Here is a 23162-nt window from a genome sequence, read left to right as displayed (position 1 = left end):
TTTGGCTTAGTAGGAGAATGCACCGAACTCCGACCGTATATCGGATTGGATTAGGGAAATCCCCTTCGGCAGGCAAATAATGCTCTTACTTTGGCTCTAATCTGGTAAGAGTATGTAGCCATATGCACTAACACTTCCTATTGTTTTTGAAGAATCATAGATGGAAAACACCTTCGCGGAACTCCACATCCCCTACAAAAAATAACTTCCACCATTTGCTCCCATTTTTGCTTCCACGTAGGGGATGTGGAGTTCCGCGAAGGTGTTTTACATCTATGATTCTTCAAAAGCAATAGGAAGTGTTAGTTCATATGGCTACATAACCTTACCAGATTAGAGCCAAAGTAAGAGCATTATTTGCCTGCCAAAGGGGATTTCCCTAATCCAATCCGATATAGTCGGAGTTCGGTGCATTCTCCCTGCTAAAAGCATCTCCAATAGTACTCAATTTTTTCCTTTATAATAGAGATTTTCTATAATAGGAGTGAGTTTTACTTCAACCTACCTCTATTTTTATCTCTAAAATCGAGATTGCTATTTTTTCTTTATTTATAGAGGAAGTCTATTTTTTCCTACAAAGGTTTCCTCTATTTATAGAGGAAAAAATAGCAATCTTTATTTTAAAAATGAGAATAAAAGTGGTTGGAGTAAAACTCACCTCTATTATAGAGGAAAAAAATAGGAAAAATTATTGGAAATGGTCTAGATGCATTGAACATTTAGATGTGTTTAAATTTTTAATGCATCTTCAATATATCTATGTATTCCACAACTATGTGTTCCGCCAAACATTCATCAAAAAACGGGAGGAAATGTTAGTGTAATTGGGCGCACACCATTACCAGCAAGAGCAACGTTTTGTCAAAGGGATTCTCCTTATATCCACTTGATATGTTGCCCGGCATATCTATGTGACTCATAGTAGATTAGTAGTAAATCAGTTAAAGAGTCTTGTTGTATCGGAGGTGTTCGAATCACATGACTATTTCCAGACTATGTGATATGTTTTCGTATCGGTTTGAACCAACACACTGTCCCACTAAGCCAGACTTACCTATGTGACTCACATTAGTACTAGTACATGATACATCGGTTCAAGAGTCTGGTTGGATCGGACAGGTTCGTATTTGGTTGCTTTATATGTTTTTAAGTCTGTCCGAGAACTGTAAATAAGCATGAATGGAGATATAGCCCCTAAAGATGACGCAGAGTTACATATTTTGGATACTGACAAGGGATCGGACAGTCGGTTGATATCGTTAGAAGTGATTAATTGTATACTAAGACTAGAGTAATTTTTTTTTTTTGATAAACTAAAAAGGTTATTGCTTACTCTTCTTTAGAAATTGCTGTTATTTTTATATGCACTAAACATTTAGAGTTGTTTAGTTAGATTATACTATTCATGACGTACTACATCATTGTATAATGTAAGCATTCTTTTATAATGAAATACTTAATCTTAGCCGTCTAAGATAATACTACCTCCTCCTTCAGTTGTCCCAAGATTTTATCCGTTGGATTAGAAGGAGTGTCGAAAGATCTTAGCCGTTGAGTTCACAATGAAAAATCTATTTAAGAAGAAGGTGTTCTTCATTAGTTCTCACATCAAAATCTTTTGCAAATATATCTCTATATAGTATATATAATATGCCTCCTTATCTAAAACAAGTTCATAATAATTCTACGAAGCTTGTACAAATATATACGAGTATGAAGCCTGGTGATATGGGGTATACTATTGCTGATACAGAAACTAAAGATATTAATGATTATATCGGTGTTTCTGATGAATATTCTGAGATTAATTTACAGGATTTCAAAGGATATCGGCTGAAGTACACCAATCCGGCTCAAATTCTTTATCTTAATGATACTCTTGGCAAGAGTCATGGCGTTGCAGATTCTGAAATTCGTACATATCAGGATAAAACAAATATTTATATACTTATACATAAAAGTTCAATCGATATAAGGGCTGATTATTCTACTTTAGGGATATTTCAATCTGATAGATCTATAAAATATTATAATCAAATTAATGTAAAAGGAAAAGAAGGAGGAGGTCTTACACTTAAAGGATTTGAGCCTCTAGGTGAAGATGAAGTACCATCAGCGGAGATGAAAGGCTAACTAGCAGATGAAGATGGCGTACCTCAAAGTACTTATGACTTAAGTCTCCTTTTCCCTTTTATTTCTGTTTTCTTTTTGCAAATAATACAGTGGCTTTATGTTCCTATCTCTGAGGGCAAAACCCACGTCTCCTTTTCTGCTTTGCGCTTCCAAATGTGTTAGGAGTTGAGACTCCGTTGTAAATTGAAAATAAAACACTGAATAAAGACGCTTTTTGTTTGCCTATAGGAAGTCTTTTTCTTGTGTATATATCACTAGAAAAGTATATATGAAATTTTGTTTTCACTCTGAGTTTTAAACTTCTAACATTAGTAATGTTCTTAAATTCGATTTTGAATCTTTTAATATATCCATAAAATATTGATATTTAACTCCAAAAAGTTTTAAAACAAAAAAAAAACTGAATTTATCTTATGATGCAATTATGAATTATGCAAAATGAATAAAATGCTACTAGTAGCATTTATATTTGTAGTTTCGGAATATGTTCAGAGATTGTAGTTTGTCTCTTCACCTCTTTCTCTAATTTGGTCACCACAAGTGAGTTACGTAATTCGGTCTGTTTTTGTATTGTATTTATTTTGTTTTTATCACTGTTAGTAATTAATATACCAAAACCGGTAAACTCAAGAGTGATTCGGTTGGTTGGAACAGTACTATTCTTTATTCTTTAATCCAGCTAGTAAAAACTTGGTCGAAGTAATCTTCAAACTCTGTTGATCCATTCACAAATCAACTTCAAATATTTTGAATCCTCGCACAAAAAGTTTCATATTGAAAAGAAAAAGAGAGCAAAATATCCAAGTATTTTCCTCAAAGTTCGTTAATAAATTTTTATTTATTTCTTGAATTAATTTTCTTTTATCTTTTTGTCAAAAAAAAAATTAAAATTTGGCTGGCAAAACTAATATCTTATTATTTCTACTAGTAATAAAACACAAAAACAATTCTTTTAATAAGCAAACATAACCTGCTTTTATTTTTTATTTATACTGATAATGGAGTCTCAACTCCTGCAAACTTGGAAAGCACAAAGCCCAGAAAAAAAAACAAAAAAGAAGAAGAAGTAAATGTGGGTTTGTCCTTAAATATAAGAACATAAATCCACTTTCTTATTTGCAAAAAGAGACAAAATAATAATAATAATAATAATAATAATGATAATAATAATAATAATAATAATCATAATCATAATCATAATCATAATCATAATCATAATCATAATCATAATCATAATCATAATCATAATCATAATCATAATCATAATCATAATCATAATCATAATCATAATCATAATCATAATAATAATAATAATAATAATAATAATAATAATAATAATAATAATAATAATAATAATAATAATAATAATAATAATAATAACAAACCGAATAAATGCGAGCAACAATTGTGTTTTTTCAATCGTACCTTCTGGATATTTTCTGAAAAGTCTTGATGGATCATTAAAACGGTTATTTAAGAAAAGTTACAACTGTTCACTGTAAAGTTGTGTTGATTAGAATATTCATATCTTTTGAAATCTATATATATTTGTTTGTTTGAACTGTTTTCATTTTTTTGCCATAACACAAAATCAATTAAAATTTCAATCTCAACCGTTTATTCATTTTTCTAAATTATTTTCTAGCATTCATTCTTTTAAAAATCAAGAAATTTCTCTCATTATTGATTTAACAAATAATTTTTGGAATGATGAATCTATCTCGAATAAATGCCACCAAAAGTTGTGTTTTTCAATCGTACATTTTGGATAATTTTCCAAAAAAATCGATAGAAAATTTAAATTGTGTGTTTTACACAAAGTTGGGTTTGAGTTTTTCTTTTTTAGTTTAATTTTTTTGTTCATGCTAATTTTATCTTTTGCACGTCTCATAAATAGATAAGATCGAACAAGATCAACCCTCTTACTATAGCTCTTTGTCTTGGAAAAAACCGTCTTCACTGGTTTAATATGGTAAGAGTATGCAGCAGTACCCGAGTGACTCGAATCTTTCCAATTTGGCTCCTGAACCAACTTACTAGCGGGGAGAGTGCACCAAACTCCGACAACATATCAAGTTGGATTGGGCAATTAATTCATCCATATATACACTAACACTAATTCCTATTGTTTTTCAAGAATCTTAGATGGAAACACATTCGCCAACGCTACTCTCCAGTCTCCACTTTTCTCACACATAAGCAAAAAATGGGAGCAACTGGTGTATGTCAATGATAAAAAAAATAAAAAAAATGTCAATGATATTGTAAATTGGTGCAATCTACCTCCTGCCCAACATGACTTCTAAGCAAGACGGCATTGTCTTTCCCGCTATTAGAGTCAACATATAAATTATGTTTGTTAAGAATGATCCAACTTACAAAAATATATCATACAGAAAGATCCAGCTCACAAATTACTTTTATTAAGAATGACCAAACTTGCAAAGTATTTTAAATTAGAATTAATTAGAATGATTACAAATTATTTTTATTACTCGGTCAATGAAAAAAAAAACTAGTATTAAGAATGACCCAGTTTATAAATATTAATACGAGCCTTGCACAAAGTCCTATTCAAAACTGTCTTCTTTTAGTTGTTGCCAGAAACACCATCAGCGATAGTAAATTACACGAACTTATTATTGTGCGATGATAAGCGTCACGTTCCTGTGGCATCTATTTATCACGTTTCTGTCGCTGGTTAAACAATCATTGGTCGTATAAAATCAGAGACGCCTCTATTGTCAAATCAGCGACAATTTTATTGTATATTTTTCAAAGACTATCCAATTGGATTCCCAATAAGAGCTATATTCAATTTATTTTTCAAAGACTATCCAATTTTCAAGCTCATAATGGTTCTAGGAAGCGTGTACAAATATACATGACGCGTGATGGTGGTGGTAAGGGGTATTCTCTTGCTGATTCAGAGACTAACGTTATTAATGAGTATATCAGTACTACTGATGAATATTCTGAGATTAACATATATGATCCAGAAGATTTCAACGGATATCGGCTGAAGTAAACCAATCCGGCTCAAATTCTTTATCTTAATGATAATCTTGGCAAGCATTCTGGTGTTGCAGATTCTAGAATTAGTACATATTGGGATAAAATAGATATTCATATAAATATATATGTAAATTATATCAAGATACATTGTAAGGATGATTTCTTAGGGATTTCTCAATCTGATGGATCTATAAAATATTATTGTTCTATTAATGCAACAATAAAAGAAGGAGGAGGTCTTACACTTGAAGGATTTGAGCCTCGAGGTGAGGGTACTAAAGGTGAAGAAGCATCAGAGGAGATGAAAGGCCAACTCGCAGAAGATTGATGGCGCAACTCAAAGTACCAGCAAGACTGATTAAGTCATATGACTAAGTCTCCTTTTTCCTTTTTTGCAAATGATACAGTGTGGCTTTATGTTATTATCTCTGAGTGCAAAACCCTTTTGTTTTTTCTGCTTTGTGCTTCCAAGTGTGTTAGGAGTTGATACTCCATTGTAAATTGAAAATTAAAAAAAAAAAAATGTTATAAACTGGATAATAACACTTGTGATTATCCATCACACTACTTCTACTCTAAGGAACTTTAATATTATCTATATTTTATCTTAGTCCCCAAGTTACTTTTATATATATACAGTCCCGTCTCAAACTTTTCGGAAGCCCTCGGCGAAACACAAAAAATGGGTCTTTTTTATAAAAAGGATCTATGATTTATCAATTATGGACTCCTTTAGATGAAAAATAAAATATTTTTAACCATTAACGGGTCTTTTATGGACTGGAACAAAGAAATTTTTTTCTCTTATGTTTTTTCTTTATTTAAAATCGATCATAATTCTTAAGGAAAAATAAATTTTGGACCCCAAAATTTTGTGGTCCCCTCCTAGTTCTTCGTCCCTCTCGCCATGCCTTTGAGTCGGGGCTGTATATATACTAGATGAGGATCCGCCTATATACGGGTTGAAAATTTTTATAAATTAAATTAAAGTTAACAAAAATATATTAAAATTTGTTGTACGTTATTTATAAATTTTATTTTTGCTATAATACATTGATTTATATCAATTTACAAATCTTTTATGTATGTTACTATTAAAAGTATATTTTTTACACCTAAATATACTTTATGTTACAAATATATTCTTTATCACCACCTAGAAAATGTCTATATGAACACATTAAGCCAACTATTTACTTTCACTTCTGCATAGTTTTTTAATTACTAAAATTATTGGCTCAAAAAATATTTTGAATATAAAATATATTAAATAATATATTAATCAATGATGTATCATCACAATAATGTATGATCGCCATGGAGAAAACATTGTCTCTATCCTCATCCCTTATGGAAAGAACCTTGCGTCCAATCTCCTCCACCTTCATTCCTTGGAGAGATAACCTTGTGTCCAACCTTCTCCACCATAGAGAGAACCTCGGCTCTGCTCTCCTCTTGTATGGAGAGGACATGTTCACGTCTTTTTGGTATCTCAAAATGGCTTGCTCCAACAACCAATGAAAATTAAAATTTTTTTCTAAAGTCACAAAATATTTTGATAGTAACTAATGTTAAATTTTCCAATCTATTCATGGAAGTGTCTTTGACACACCGTGATGTAGTCTATGTCTCTGTAACGCCTCAACCGCCACTTTTATTAGTGAGCCCATGTCCACTCTCAGTCCATGGGTCCACCTTCGTAAGTGAGCCCTACATCTGTTCCCAGCTCGTGGATCCACCCATATTCGATGGCCGGTTTGTTACGTCTGAGAGGCTTTCCGCAAACCAGGGTGTTACAACCTTTAAGCTCTTATAGATCTATCAACAACGATTTATGTTTTTCTAATCTATCTATCTATGTTTGTTGTAAACTTGTGTTTGATTAGCCTATTTTATCTATCCCATTAAGTTGATGAGCTTCTACTCGTCATCTTCCTTTAGGATTGAATGAATAATAGTAACAATTATGTTTGTAAAAAAAGAAGGGTTTATGACCCACCAATCAAGATTGAGAAATTAGAAGAAAATTAATTTGACATAATTAAAGAAACAGTAGAAAATTATAAGCATAGTAATATATGAATCCCAAATAATTCAAAGATGAAAATATAAATTAAATAAAACAATCTAAAAATACTACAATAAAACAAAATATTTTATTTTTGTTGTAATCAAATTTCTGCTATTAAATATTAACTTTTACACATATCAAATTCTAATATTGATATTTTGACACATGTCAAAATCTTGTTAATGTTTCAAAACCCAACTTTATATAATAAGATTGTATATATGTACTTTAGCTATATATATATAGTCGATGAAGACAAGAAGAATAAGGAAGATGAATTCTTTCACTTACCTCTTCTCTCTCGTTTCACACACATATTACATATGTAATATAATAATATTATATATATTTGCGTTATATTTTATAACACGTTATCAGCACGATGTCTTTACCGCTGAAGTTTTTACGAGGTAAGTAAATTTATATTGTTTCTATTTATATTTATAGAACATAAATATTATAGACATCGTGAAATTATGCTTTTTTCCGGATTGATCGTCATAAGATGTAGGTGTTGCCTCCTTTACGATCAAATTTATATCTAAATCATATTCGGATAGATCGTTAGATATATGGTAGGCTCTGCCTCCTTCACGATCAAATAAAAGCTATGTCTTTTCCGGATAGATAGATCGTTATATATGGTAGGTTTTGCCTCCTTTACAATCATACATAAAGCTATATAATTTTTCGATGGATGGTTTTATATGGTAGGCTTTGCCTCCTTCCAGATCTAACAAAAGACTATATCTTTTCCGGAAAGATCGTTAAAAATGGCAGGCCCTGCCTCCTATATGAACAAATATAAAAGCTATGTCTTTTCTGGATAGATAGATCGTCATATATAGTAGGTTTTGCCTCCTTTACGATCATATATAAAGCTATATAAAAATTGGATTGATCATTTGATATGGTAAGCTTCGCCCCTCCTTTACGATCTAACAAAAGGCTATGTCCTTTCCCGAAAGATTGGCTTTGCTTTCTATACGATAAAATATAAGGCTATGTCATTTCCGGATTGATCGTTATACATATAGAGGTTCTGCCTCATTCATGATCAATGAAAAGCTTTGCCTTTTCTGGATTGATCGTTATATATGATAGGCTCTACCTACTCTACGATCAAAGAAAAGTTATTTCTATTAAATTCTTATATATAAGGCTATAGCTCTTATTTTATTTTCTGAATTTATATGTTTGTTTATTTAATTTTATTTATTCGTAATGAATAACTATATGTGTTATATAAGATTTAAAGACAATAAAATATCTTTATAATCAAAAATATATTTCTTTTATGAGAATATATAAAGCACGTGTACATATATTTTATACAGTGCAAAAGTAATTGGAACGTCTAGATGAGCAAGTCTCTCGACTTCCAAAGACATTAGATTTATAATTATCGATGTCTAGTGTTCTCCAAAGTCTCAAAGAAACTCATGGAGTTTTAATGACATTTTGTCTTAATAAAATTATTATGTTGAGACTATAAATAAATATGGTATCACAAGTTTGACCATATTGGAGACACGCATGTATGATTACATCATACAAGGAAAAAAAGATGGCAAAATGATAGCAAAGATGAATTTCCGTAATGCTTCAAGCATAATGTTACCGGTCAAGACATCCCGATCAATCAATGATATTAAAAATCATTGAGAATTTGTTTAAAGGAACAACAGTTCTTTTAAAAGTATTGCATATTCCCGTTCATATTTCATGAAGTTGTAAGCAAAACACTTTATTCATATTTCAGGTAATATCTAATTTATGTTGAATTTATATTAGTTTATTATTTATGGAGTCGATGGTTGTATACCTCCTCTGTAATTCTGTAGTAGGCTATGCCTCCAGAATCATATAGTCTTGGTCAATTCACCATCCTTTGGATTAACTAGCTCATTAAATATATACTAGATAAGGGCCCGCACGATGTGCGGGTTAAAAAAATTGTTGAAAAAATAAATCCTAAACCTTAAACAATTTTTTGAAAATATATAAAGAAATTTTATTTCCTAAAGTAAATATATAAATAATTTAAGTTAGAGAATATTTGTATTTACCTTCATACATTTATTTATATTTATATATTTTTAATATATTATAACAATTATTAAAATAATGTAAAGCTAAATTAAATCCCACTAAAACTTTTGCCAAATACTCATCATTACAAATATTAATATTGTCAAATTTCAAAAACATTTCACAACTTATTCACAAAATATTTTACATGCAACAAATTCATCAAAGCAACATCTAATAAGTAACCATATATAATTTACTCTATGTTTTACCATTAAAAATATGTTCTTACACCCAAAATTATTATATTATTAAAGTATGCTCTTTATCACAACCTATAAAATGTCTTCTAAACAAATTAAACAAATTTTATTTTGATTTACTTTCATTTTTACATAATTATAAATCTTATAATTACTAAAATTGTTTTGTGACATAATTTCTTTAACCATGAAGTTTTTTTTACTCCAAATATATTTTGGATGAATAACTGGTGAAAATTATCTACTCGATTACAATGATTTTATGAATAACCCAATAAAAGTTGAGAAATCGAAAGAAAGTTAATATAATATAATAAAAATAAAAATTTGAAAATTATAATCAGGATGATATATATAAGTCTTACATAATTCAGAGATACAAAATAGAAACTTTAAATACAATCCAAAACATGACATATGTCATAATCACGTTAAGGATCAACGACCTATTTACTCTTCAGAAGTATCCAATTGTACCAAAACAACTTAAAGCTATGACCTCGTCTCAAATATTCTCGAATCATAACTTCTCAACTTATTTTTACCCAAATCAAAATTTCTCATATATTTTTCCATATACGTGGTTTAAATGGTTTACGAACCTAATCCGATAAAAAAACGCATAAATCCGGTTTGAAACCAATTTTAAAATGGTATACCATTCCAACTTCCCCAATTTGAAACCGCTTCTCAATTTATCGATCAAGCTATTGTTTCAGTACCAGAATTATCAACATTATTCAGAAAAGACAACTCTAAATTTTGACCAGAAACATCAACCACCGACTTATTTTCCAAACTTATAATGCTACTAACTGTAGAATCACTTTTTGAACCCCCATAAGTGTCTCCATCCTCGATTAAATTAGCGGGCATTATATACTTTGATTTCATTTCATTGCATCTGATAGCTTCCATTTGAAAAACCCGCACGAATCAAAGACCCACGCAATAGATCGACAAAATTATATCAGAAAAAAAATCAAAGATCAAATTTTTCGATATAAACATGTGATGTTATGTAGATATAATGTTATTTTCTTAATTAGCTGTCCTATTATGTTTCAAAAAAAATAATATGTTATTCTTTTTAAATTTGTTATTCACTATTGATTTATTAATCATAATATACATGCTTAGTGAATTAATTTTTTGTTTATACATGTCAAAATCTTATTGAGAAAACACGTATAATATAAGTAACCTATAATGAAAAATAGATTAGTTTTGTTAATTTTCCTTTTTGATTTAGAAATTATTTTTTAGATATAAATATGTAAATTTTATTTAGATTTAATATTATTTTCTTAATTAGTTGTTTTGAAAAATAATAATTTTTTCATACGTGTCAACATCTCATCAGTGTACTTGACACGTGTCATGATTATGTTAATGGCTAATTTGAAAATCCAACTTTATATAATAAAATTTTTAATATAATAAAAAATATTAGTTCAGACTTCAGTTCAAGCTTTTTTCCTAAGACTGCCAATCGGTTTTTCATGATCTTCGTTTTCTTCGCATGTGCCTTCACAAATCTTGTTGCAGTATTCAGTGTCCGAAATTGGCTAACCATAGAGACATAAAATTTATTTATTTATTTTTTATGCAAATAAAGACACAAAATTTAATGTGAGGTTATATAGTATAATTATACGACCAAATATGGATGGCACATAGTATATTTATTTTACCATGTAATGGTTGAGAATCTTTGTAACAGTGAAACTTTGATATGGATGGAATCATGGAACATAGTATATTTATCTTAGCTATTTTTTTAAAATATAATAAGATTACAATTATCTTATGCTTTGTTTTACTAAACTTTGAAAATTGTGATTTCTGATCGTTAAAATTGACATGTGCCACGATCAGATGAGTTACTAACTTTGATATTTAATCGTTAAAATTGACATGTGTCACGATCTGGTGAGTTTTTAACTTTGATATCTAATCGTTAAAACTAACATGTGTCACGATCCGGTGAGTTACTAACTTTAAGAACCAAGGCTTATATAATAAGATATATGATGATTTGATTTCTTTCATAAATCCCCAAATTAAACCCCAAATAAAGTCACTCTTAAGATAAGATTTGATCAAAGGTGAATGGACATAAAAGTCATCATTTTGAGAGGGGGTAATACTAATCTCACATTTTATAAGGATCTAAGATGATAGACATAACCGAAATCGGTATGTTGTTGATCTTAAAGTGAGATTCAGTACGAGATAAATGAACTCCAAGAGTTATCATCTCGAGGGGGAGAATTATAGAAATTCCACATCGGGAATAAGTCGATAAACTTTGGTGAATTTGACACCCCATAGCGATATAACTATGGTGAAGTCATATCCTATAGTTTATCACATATGTATGTCGCATGTGATAAAATGGAACATCCATGATGTTCACTCTTGAAATGAGCTATAATGAATCGTTCATAGTGCAACTCCAAGATATTGCAAAACGATTCATGGTGATTTAATCTCTTTGTTTTGATATGAAACATGCAGTTTTGTATGTAATAAATATTATATATGAGGCCAACAGTTTGATATTTCTCCCATGTTATATATTCATGATTGGAGATCAAATATATCTTATTTCAAATCTTATATGGGTGCGGATACATATTTTAAATGCTCCTCCACACCGCATAAAAATATCATCTAAAGAGGATGAAATATATAGATGCGTGAGATGAGTCTCCGCGCCAGTAATAAAAAGCCATTTTATGAGAGATATGAATTGCAAGATTTGCATATCATCAAGTTGGATGATAAAAGTTCCCCATCATTATGGAAGAATCATTGAATAGTTTGAATCTTTGAACAAATGAATATAATGGATATGAACTTGAATGTTCAAAAGTTCAACAGATCACTATTCAAAATATATATTGCAAATCAAATGCAAAAAGCTGGTGGATGAGATTTCATATAATTATTGATCCTCACATAAATGAATATGAACTTGTAGTTCTAAGAAATCTCACATCCTAGCTAAAAATGCTCAAATAAAAATATGTCTCTGACGGATGACATACTAAGTCTATGACACATAAGAAACGTGATAGACTACTTTGGTTCCTAAGATTAATATAAACCTCGAAAAGAAAAAGGAGCAAATTAAAAAGATGATTATACTCTTAAAAAAGAGGAGCAAATAAACTCATAAGGAGGAGTAGATAGACTCTTTAAGAAGAGCTAATAGACTCCCAGAGAGGATCACATAGACTCCTAAAGAGGAGCAAGATACTTCTCAAGAGAAGTAGAGAAACCGATTGATATGGTTAATAACGAAATCAGGTACCTAAATAAAATCATTTATATAATGATTAAAAAGATCTTGATTAACCATATCATTACGGGAAATATGGAACCAAAGACATAATGTCGACAAGAAAAATATTATATCGCGCAATGTGATTAATGAGGATCATAAATTTCTGCTCTGTGAGCATATAGAGATATATATACTGGCCAATAAAAGAGGTAGTCAAGTCTATATAAACTCGTATAAAAGACGAGTAATTTTTGGACTAGTGGTCCAAGCATCAAAAGGGTATAATGATATATAACAAAATGGTGTGTCGCGCCATGTTTTGTGAAAGTACCCTATATCAATCAAAATTGATTTTATATGATGACTTGAAATACATCTCATGGGATGCTTGAAGAGCTTATCCCGAAAAATATATGATATCATAATTATGTTTTCGAAAACTCATAACAGTGATGATTTTAAACATCATCAAAACTCTTGAAGAGTTATTTGGAATAAAAGATCTTGGAAAGACAAATATGTCTCTAGATATTCCAAACTAAATATCTATCGAAATAGATGTTATACTAATCACTTCTAAAGGAAGTCAAATAAATATATATATATATAGTCATATACGATCATATATAAATGCTGACGAGCATTTATATATCATATGAATTGTGCATATCATTTGCTACTAATCTCCTGCAGTATATAACTCATTCTCTACGAGTAGATTTTGAGATGAGTTAGAACGTATCTTCTATTGCAAATGTACGATTGACTTGGGCTTATTATTGTTTAGAAACCCCGAGTTTGGTCTAGTTGTTTTTGCAGATGGAAGATTTTTATCGGATCTATATAAAGATATGTAGCAAAACAACGACTTCGTGACGTTTTAGTGACAAACTTTGGTCGTCGCTTACTCAAGTCATCCTAAAATAACTGCGCTTCATATGCCATATAGAGAATCCATAATGGCTCAGATGATGCTCAAACGTCAACCAATAGTTACCTGACTAAGACTGGAGCCTCGTAACATGTTGCCGAAGAACCTCGTAACATGTTGGCGAAGAACTTTGAACTGAGGGTTCGGTCAGCATCAACTAGTTAATGCTTGTTGAGATCCATTAGCAAGAAGCAACCGAAAGGCAACATCTCTGTTTGAAGACCATGTTGCATATGTCGCCCAAATCAAATGAAGCTACACCAAGAGCGACAATGTAGCAAAGTTACTTACAAAAATGCTTTCGACTACCTCATTCAGAATGCATCTTCAGAGATCAAAATCCATCTTTTGAAGATGATACTTCCAGGGGGAGAATATGATGATTCGCGTGGCTGCACTCTTTTTCCCTTATCATGGTTTTTATCCCACTGGGTTTTTCCATGACAAGGTTTTTAACGAGGCAGCAAATAGCACACAAAATATTGGTCTCAAAGAAGAACGTCAATGGTGAAGGTCTATCCCTTCAGAAGAATGAAGAGAATGATCGATATGGATCATCTACGGTAGATATGAAGAAAAGTCTACTCATTTTTTCGAAGCAAAGAATGAAAAATATAAGTCATCTACGAAATCTATAAAGAAAACAAGACTCGTCTGCTCTAAAGAGAGATTGTGTCACTGTACTATTTTTCCCTTATCATAAATTTTATCCTATATGGTTTTTCCATGTTGAAGTTTTTAACGAGAGAGTATACAATACGTTAGTGATGATGGATACTTAACGGAGAGTGTTATAACTCGATAATAACACTTGTAATTATCCATCACATTACTTCTACTCTAAATAACTTTAATATTATCAATATTTTATCTTAGTCCCCAAGTTACTTTTATATATATATTGTATATATGTACTTTAGCTTAGTCACCAAGTTACTGTACTATATATATATAGTCGATGAAGACAAGAAGAATAAGGAAGATGAATTCTTTCACTTACCTCTTCTCTCTCTCGTTTCACGCACATATTACATATGTAATATAATAATATTATATATATTTGCGTTATGTTTTATAACAATAAACTCATTTTGCTTGTCTATTGGTATATACCACTAGAAAAGCAAATAAGAAAATTGTTTTGCTTACAAAGTTTTAAACAATTTCGACAAGAGACGCGAATTTGAGTGAAAGAAACACATAAAAAAATTGAAATTAGAACTTTGTAATAATAGTTGGAGATTTTACTTTGGCTAGTTGCCTAGCTCTAAAGTTTATTAGTACTGTATTCAGTTTTGAGTTCAGCTCATATTTCCAGCTTGTTGCTTCACGTTTACAGGGTCTTTTTAATTATCAAAAATCAATGTGCAGGCATGGATGCATATTTTTTCTGATGATCGTTCTATACATCCCCGCGAAGTTTGAATACTAGCTTTACCTCTTTAAGAAACTACACAAAACTATAAACTAACTATCCAATCGATAACCTTACTGAATTTGAAAACCGGTCTTGAAAGCGTGATTTAAAACCAAAGTCAAATGACTTCGTTACCATTACCCGATGGTTCATCTAAATCTTATAATAGATAAACCATACTTATATTAAATTAATGCAACTAAAGTTTTGTAAATATATCACTCGGGAAGATGATGGTGTTTAACTGATCCTAAGAAGATGCTTTTTCAATATATCTTTTGGTTATTCATGCATGTGGAGACGATACAGTTCCTCAAACTTCGAACAAATTATGATATTATGTGAACTAGAACATGCATAAAAACTCTTTCGTGGTAAGACCGTAAGATCTTAAACAAAACCAGTTTAAACTATTGCAAAAGCTTAGTATATAAATTTATAATCAAGAAGATTTTTAAGCGAATGATCCATTTAATGTTTCTAGGAAAAATATGACTTTTCGATTTGTCAAAGGAAAACGAATATAACTAATAACGCATACAAATATAATGAAAATGTTGGGACAAATTTATATGTTATACGGGTCAAACCCACACATGAACGAAAATCATAGGCAGGTTTTGATAATCATAAATAAATTGAACTTAGTCTTCGTCATCAGAATTATCGAATGTGATCTTCTTAGCTTTTGGGGCATCAGCTGCTATTTCTCTGAAATGAGCTCCATACAATTTTGATTCCTGCAATTTTTCAATCAAACAAAACATACAGATCAATCACTCTATATGCTGATGAAGAAGAAGCATTTTGTGAGGAGAGATCAAGAATGTGATGGAAGAAACCAAACCTTTTTCTTTACATGAGTGCCAAACTTCAAAAGATCAGCTGGCACGACTTGTCCAGCTTCCCTGAGAACATTCACAAGTTCTCCGGCAAGACCCTGTAACAAAGATACAATCATATTTGAATGCTCTCTCTCATTCTCAACTAAAAAGCCTAAAGAATCTAAAAAAAAAAAAGAGTGTTTTCAGAATTACCTTGTTCAAATGCGTGAAGAACGTGTGTGCAACGCCCTTTTTACCCGCTCTTCCTGTCCTCCCGATTCTGTGTACATAATCCTCTGTTGTTAATGGGAAACTGTAGTTTATCACAACTTCCACATCGGGGATATCGAGTCCTCTTGCTGCTACATCAGTAGCCACCTGCAATTTATAAAAACAGTGTCAATTCTCTGTTTCAGAAGCAGCCAAGGTATTTTTAATGAGAGTACATACCAGCAAAGGGCAGGATCCTTCTTTGAACAATGATAAAGACCTGGTACGTTCAGTCTGTGCTTTGTTTCCGTGTATAGATACAGCTTTCCAACCTCTAAATAGTTGTGTAAATGTTAGACTCATTGCAGTTCATGAGCAAAAATATCAATGATCTTTTTCTTTTTTTGTTGAGGGAATTAGTTTGGGTTCAAATATCAAACCTTTGTTGAAGAAAACGTTCGAGACGTTCAGCTTCCACCTTGTATAATGCAAATACCAAAACCCTATTCCTGTAAATAACAAAATGTTTGGTGTTAGTATGGTGAAGAAGGAAAGATCTGCGAAGGGGTTGGATAATAGAGTAGCAGATTTACTTTTGAGATTTATGGTATTTGTCTAGTAAAGCAAGGAGACGCTGATCACGAGCATGTTCATCCAAGACCTGCATTTGTAACCAAACCAAAGACCTGTTGTTAAGAATATCAAGTAAAGGACAAAAGACTAATTCCTCCAGGGATGATCCGAGAAAGCATACCTCAATGATTTGCATAACGTCGTGGTTGGCAGCTAAGTCTTCGGAACCAATGACTACCTGAACGAAATTTTGAATGATGGTCGGGAAAATGGAGCAAGATGCAGGTGAGGACAGATAAATTGAGGAGGGAAACATACCTTGACTGGGTTTGGATCCATGAATTCCTGAGCCAATTTGTGAACATCCAAAGGCCAAGTTGCACTGAACATAACCATCTGACGAACTGTAAGACAGATCAGAAAGAAGAAGAATTTCATTAACGGGAACCAAATTTGGTTTCTCACAAGAATGCTAAGTGAAATGTGACAACCACTTGCCTTTATTTGTCTTGCTCAATATAAACCGGACAGGCTCCTCGAAACCCATATCAAGCATTCGATCTGCTTCATCCAATACCTGACATGTAGGAACTTCTGTTACCATCTAATAATGGCAATGACAATGATCCTACGAGGCTGAGTCAAATAACATTATTAAAAGATGATCTGCTGCTTACCACGAAGGAAACATCCGAGAGACGAAGCTCATTAGACTCAATCAAGTCTCTCAAACGACCAGGCGTACCAATGACAATATCCTAACAGATAAAATCAAGAAAAACATTACTCGACTGATCCAAAAGCATAAGTCAATGTCCTGATTAAAGGAGGACATAATAAGAAATCTTACAACTCCAGATCGAATTGCATTAATTTGAGGCCTTTTAGAGCTTCCACCATACACACAAATCGATTCTAAACCACAAGGTTTCCCAGCTTCACTCAAAACATCAGAAATCTGCCAAAAAATCAACCAAAACAAACACATAAACTAAACACACGTTCCCTTTCACCTCTTATAACTAAAATGATCAAACAAATTCATATACATACCTGAACAGCTAACTCTCTTGTCGGCGAGAGAACAAGACAAGTAGGATTAACATTCTTTGATCCTTTACCAATCTTCTTATTCTTATTCAACATATGCATAATCGCAGGAATCCCAAACGCCAATGTCTTACCTAAATTTGACAACAACAAAAAAAACTCAAAGTTCCAATTTTTACAAACCAAAGTTCAAAACTTTTCACACTAACCTGACCCAGTTTTTGCAATCCCTATAAGATCACGACCATCCAACAAAAACGGCCAAGTATGTGACTGAATCGGTGATGGCTTCTGGAACGTCTTACAGCAATCTAAAACATTCTCCGGCAAATTCGATTCAGCAAATGTCTTCAAAGCTGTGTACTTTGCTTCTTCCACACCTTTCCCAGACACAGCAACCTTCTGTTGTTCACTCTCTCCATTGTTCGAATCTTCAGCTGCTTCCAGCTTCTTCTCAGGGACATCTCCGGCGATTTCCTTCTTCTTGATGTTCTTCTCAATCTCTTTCTCCTCTCTCTTACGCTTCTTCTTCTTCTCTTTGTTACTCAACTCCTTCTCTGCACCATTCGTGACCTCTTGAGGCACTTGGACTTCACAATCATCTTCCTTTGCTTGTTTGTTCTTCTTGCTCTTCTTCTTCTTCTTGTTTATCATCGGACTCTCGACGGATAAGGGTTCGCCGGAGACGGGAAACTCTTGCTTTTGTCCAGCCATTTCTTTGTTTTTTGTTGACGGGAAAGAACAGAGAGAGGAGTTTGTTGAAACGGCTGAACGAGAGTCGTTTGTTCAATTTAGGTTTTTCTTAGGGTTTTAAAGCATCGTTGAAAAGATATTTTCAATACTTTCAATTTTGTCTCAATATTTTTAATATTTACGTAAAAATGGTCTAGACTCCTGTTTTCTAAAATAAAAGCCAGAATTTAATTTTAGACAGGTAAATAAAGAAAAGTAAAATTTCGTTCATAAATAGAGAAATCACTACAAAAAAAAAATTACTCAGATGTTATGAAAAAGTAGGTTTATTTTTAATATATTATACATTTTCTAAAATTTTCACAGATATTTATACTTAAGGGAAAACGAAAGGTTTCGTAGATTCATATGACGGCTGAGTTATAATATTTAGTGGCTGACTTATAACAAGAAATAAACTGAAAGTAAACGTCTGATTTATATTACTTCACGGCTGAATTATAATACTTAAGAGAAAAAGAAAACTCTCGTAGATTTATATGACAGCTGAGTTATAATACTTTGTAGCTGACTTATAACAAGAAATAAAAGTAAACAGCTGAATTTTATTACTTGATGGCTGAGTTATAATACTTAAGAGAAAACGAAAGCTCTCTTAGATTCATATGACGGCTGAGTTATTATGCTTGGTGGCTGAATTATAACAAGAAATAAACTTAAAGTAAACGGCTAATTTATATTAATTTACGGCTCAGTTATACTTCTTAAGGAAAAACGAAACGTCTCTTAGATTCATATGACGGCTGAGTTATAAAGCTTGGTGGCTGACTTATAACAAGAAATAAACTTAAAGTGAACATCTGATTTATATTACTTCACGACTGAGTTATAATATTTAAAGGAAAACGAAAGGTCTCGTAGATTTATTACGACGGCTGAGTTATAATGCTTCGTGGCTGACTTATTAGCCGTTTCATCCTTCCTCTCGATCCGTCCTTACCACTAATTTCGGTATACTCTTTTGCCAAAAACTCCACATAAAGACGTAGCTTCAAAAGCTTGTCGTGCGTTGTTTCCGCATATATCTGCACAACTCTACACCCTCTATCGTCGGTGTTAAATACATATTTGTGTTTCTTTATCCAATTACCGGAAACAACAATTATCGGAACTGGATCCATGTAGGAAAATGAAAAAGAACGAAGAAAATTAATAAGAATGAGGAAAATTAAGAAGTGCAAAACAAGGTGAAGAACAAGGTAAATAACATGTAAATCCTTCACTTTTGAACCAGGTGAAGAAGATGGAAGTAGAAAAAACGACGCTTCGTATTTCCCTCAGAAGATGATGACATGGAATGATGACATGGCTGATGCGTCTGAAGTGGCAAATCAGCCACCAAACGAACATGTAAATCAGCCTAATTAAATCAGCCATCAAACAAAATTATAAGTCAGCCGCAACATGAATACTATTACAGTAATTAAAAAATAAAAAAAAACGGTTGCTAAACTCAGCCGCTTAATGTTATAACTCAACTAAAAATCTGTTACTCAGCTGTATCGTTTAATAAATCAGCCGTATCGTTTAATAAGTCAGCCGTAACTGAATGATATTCTAGTAATTAAACTTTTGTTACTAAGTCAGCCGTAAGATGGCCGAATTTTCTGATATGACGGCTGAGTTATAGTACTTAACCATAACTCAGCCGTAACAATATCTCATAAGTCAGTCGTTGTTCATAACTCAGCCAGCCGGAGAAAGTTAATTCAGTTGTGTCGAAGTATTAACTCAGCCAAATTTTTGACAACTCAACCATCGAGTAATAACTCAGCCGTAACTACGGCTGAGTTATGCTCGTAACTCAGCCATTTTCTCATAACTCAGCCATATTTTGTTAAGTCAACCGTAACTACAGGCTGAGTTATGATTGTAAGTCAGCCGTTTTCTCATAACTCAAATCAGCCGCAACATACTGTAACTCTGCCGTCATTACCGCTGTAACGCGTTACGGCTGAGTTATTTAATACATATTAGTGATTTCTGACGTGGCAATGGCATTCTTTGTAATTACATTTTTCTGTAATATAAAAGAAGGGCACGTTGGGTATAAAAAAAATACTCAAAATATGATAGTAATGAAAAAAAGTTTTGTATGGTTCTGGTAATATTACATAAAATGCATGACATCTGAGTAAATCTCCCTACAATAAAAGAAGAAGTAGTTTCTCTCATGTGTTGACACATCAGCTTTTTAGTTGAAGGAGAAGTTGACACATCAGTTAAAATGTGTAACCAATAAAATTATAACAATTAATACAACTCATCTCTAATTTTGCCAACATGTCAATATTCACAATTCCAAAAAAGTATTGGCTTTGCTTAATGTGTCGTTTCACACTCTTAAGTATTGATTTCGTATTTAAATACTATTTTTTTGGCCAAATTAAAAATGTTTTTTCTAAATTATATTTAGTTGATGACTGGAATAGATTCTTTAGATTATTTACTTTACAATATTTTGGTAGAGCACATGAAAAAAATTTCAATAAGATTTCAGTGTCCTTTCTATGCTTATTGATTCATCGTTTGCAAGTTCACTGCAATTCATAATTTGGCACGTCTTTCAAGTCACAATTCACTATGAAAAGATCAGACGGTTAGAAATCAAACTTCTTCTCTCAGGAAACCAGAATAATCGTTCATGGAGGATGGGTTGAGACTTTGGTTCAGTGAAACGACCTGATCTGTTTTTTAATAATAAATAATAATAATATTAAATAATAAATAAATAACCCAAAAAAATATTTATTTAAATATGCATAAACTCAGATCACCAAATAAGCAGCAGAAAATACCAATAATAATTAACCAAAATCATAGACTCAAAACTAGCAACTCAAACCATGATTCTAACATCAACATTTCAATTCTAGCAACCTAGCATAAACCAAAACATATTAAATAAGTCCCAAGAACATCTTCCTCTTCATTGCCATGATCCCACGGTCATACCTTGCCTCTAGCAGCACCACAAACACAATGAGATGCGTGAGTATTACCAGAAATACCAAGTGAGGCGATCCTCCTATCTACGAGCTATACACACAAGCAAATCAAGAGTACAACTACAAATAAAATATAACAACCAACCATTAAACAGAACAACCAATACCACTTTCACCACACCTACACATCAACACACAAAACAAGTCATACAACCCAATCGCTTAGATAAGCTCATGGTCACGCACTTACCTTTTCGACCTGATTATAATAAATATGACAAGTTGAGACTCTCCTAACGTCTGGAACAGCCCAAAAACGCCCTACAACAAACCACACAACCAAAAACGACTTTATAGCAAAACTGGACAAAAACATCATAAAATAACAGTCTCAAAGACGAAACCCTAAAATACAAAGTAACCGTTAACTATCAAATATCTCTGGTGAAAGGCTAGTCCTAGACGTCATGAAGCTTCTCACAAAATTTCAGCACCATCAGATCTTAGGTTAAACTGCAATCGATCCCGAAACACCTGCTAGTCTCAATCCGCGACTGATACGAAACGCCCCACGAAACTGCCAATAACTCATTGAGTTTAAATCCAAATACACTTCTGTAAAAAATAGAATCATGATGAAAGGCTTGGAAATAACACTACCAAATTTCGTTACCTTTGAGTACGATTTGATATGTCGAAACCGTTTTCTCTCAAACCCTAACGATTCTGCTCCTTTGCCTAACACACTAAAATCTAACCTCCCCTTCCTTAACACCTCTTCTCCACAAACAAGTTCTCTTTTTCCTCTCTACAAAAACGACCACAACCCCAAAAGAGAGTAGAGAAGTGTGAGTTATAGAGAAATTTAGGGTTCCTTGGTTTAATCTAATTAAACTAGAATTTATTTAAATCGATACTAAACCGATTTCACCAAATTTCTGATATAAAAATCTAATATTCATATTTTTCGGGACACGGGCGTTACATTCAGCTCACGTCCTTAGGAAGTTGTATTGTGTTTTCTTCTTGCTTAGGTCTTCTATACTTATTTTTGTTTTCATTAGTTTGTCAAATTAGGTCTTTTGTACTTATTTGCATTAGGATGTCGTAGATGTAAACAAGGTTTATCCCTAATATATTTTACATTCATTCCAAAAAAAAAGCAAAGTAAATTGCACTATATTATAAATTGAAATCATAATAGACAACTCACCGTAATTTAGATGGATTTTTGGTTTCTAAAGACAACTCACAATTGATGCCTTTTTGGTTTTACATGGTAGTTATTTTTTAGGAGTTGAAAATAAATAGTTTTGGAAGAAAAAAAATAGCGTTTGTGTTAAGTCAAAGTCTTTGTATGCATAAGAGAAGGAAGATGAAGGTGTGAATATTGGTACAGCTGCGTTGTGGAGAACGGATGTAACGTCCGTGTCCTAAAAAATAATGAAATATTGGAGTTTATATCAGAAATTTGGTGGAATCAGTTTAGTATCGGTTTAGATAAATTCTGGTTTAATTTAATTAAACCAAGAAACTCTAAATTTCTCTATAACTCACGCTTCTCTACTCTCTTTTGGGGTTGTGGTCGTTCTTGCAGAGAGAAAAAAATAGAACTTGTTTGTGGAGAAAAGGTGTGAGGAAGGGGAGGTTA

General features: G+C 32.1%; 1 protein-coding gene and 1 long non-coding RNA gene across 3 annotated transcripts; both read right to left on the bottom strand.

The window, feature by feature from the left end:
• Nucleotides 1–4540: 4540 nt before the first annotated feature.
• On the bottom strand, nt 4541–5634 carry LOC147928496 (uncharacterized). The gene is made up of 2 exons (XR_015579319.1): nt 5392–5634; nt 4541–4830 (listed from the first exon to the last, which is right to left on the bottom strand). It is a non-coding gene; the product is annotated as an uncharacterized LOC147928496 (long non-coding RNA).
• A 9970-nt stretch (nt 5635–15604) lies between these two features.
• LOC147928495 (DEAD-box ATP-dependent RNA helicase 5) lies at nt 15605–18609 on the bottom strand. Of its 2 annotated transcripts, XM_087485321.1 has the most exons (13): nt 18020–18609; nt 17814–17944; nt 17611–17718; nt 17438–17518; nt 17259–17337; nt 17079–17164; nt 16942–16998; nt 16781–16848; nt 16628–16696; nt 16428–16521; nt 16191–16355; nt 16001–16093; nt 15605–15893 (listed from the first exon to the last, which is right to left on the bottom strand). In XM_087485321.1, exons 1-13 carry the CDS (start codon nt 18522–18524, stop codon nt 15798–15800), a joined length of 1632 nt encoding a protein of 543 aa, XP_087341447.1. In that variant the 5' UTR covers nt 18525–18609; the 3' UTR covers nt 15605–15797. The 2 variants fall into 2 exon arrangements, with proteins under 2 accessions (XP_087341447.1, XP_087341446.1); XM_087485320.1 differs by having other exon boundaries at nt 16781–16998.
• Between the last annotated feature and the right edge of the window lie 4553 nt (nt 18610–23162).

This window comes from Camelina sativa, chromosome 14, assembly GCF_030686135.1.
Source record: "Camelina sativa cultivar CO46 ecotype springtype chromosome 14, ASM3068613v1".
In the NCBI taxonomy this organism is placed as follows: Eukaryota; Viridiplantae; Streptophyta; class Magnoliopsida; order Brassicales; family Brassicaceae; genus Camelina; species Camelina sativa.
This window is presented reverse-complemented; position numbering and strand designations above follow the sequence as displayed.

Coding starts and splice junctions, on each gene's coding strand:
- LOC147928495 (XM_087485320.1), bottom strand. CDS start 18,524: ATGGCTGGACAAAAGCAAGAGTTTCCCGTCTCCGGCGAACCCTTATCC. Junction 17,519..17,610: donor ATGCAATTCGATCTGGAGTT/GTAAGATTTCTT, acceptor TTTATCTGTTAG/GATATTGTCATTGGTACGCC. Junction 17,338..17,437: donor TCTCGGATGTTTCCTTCGTG/GTAAGCAGCAGA, acceptor CCTACATGTCAG/GTATTGGATGAAGCAGATCG.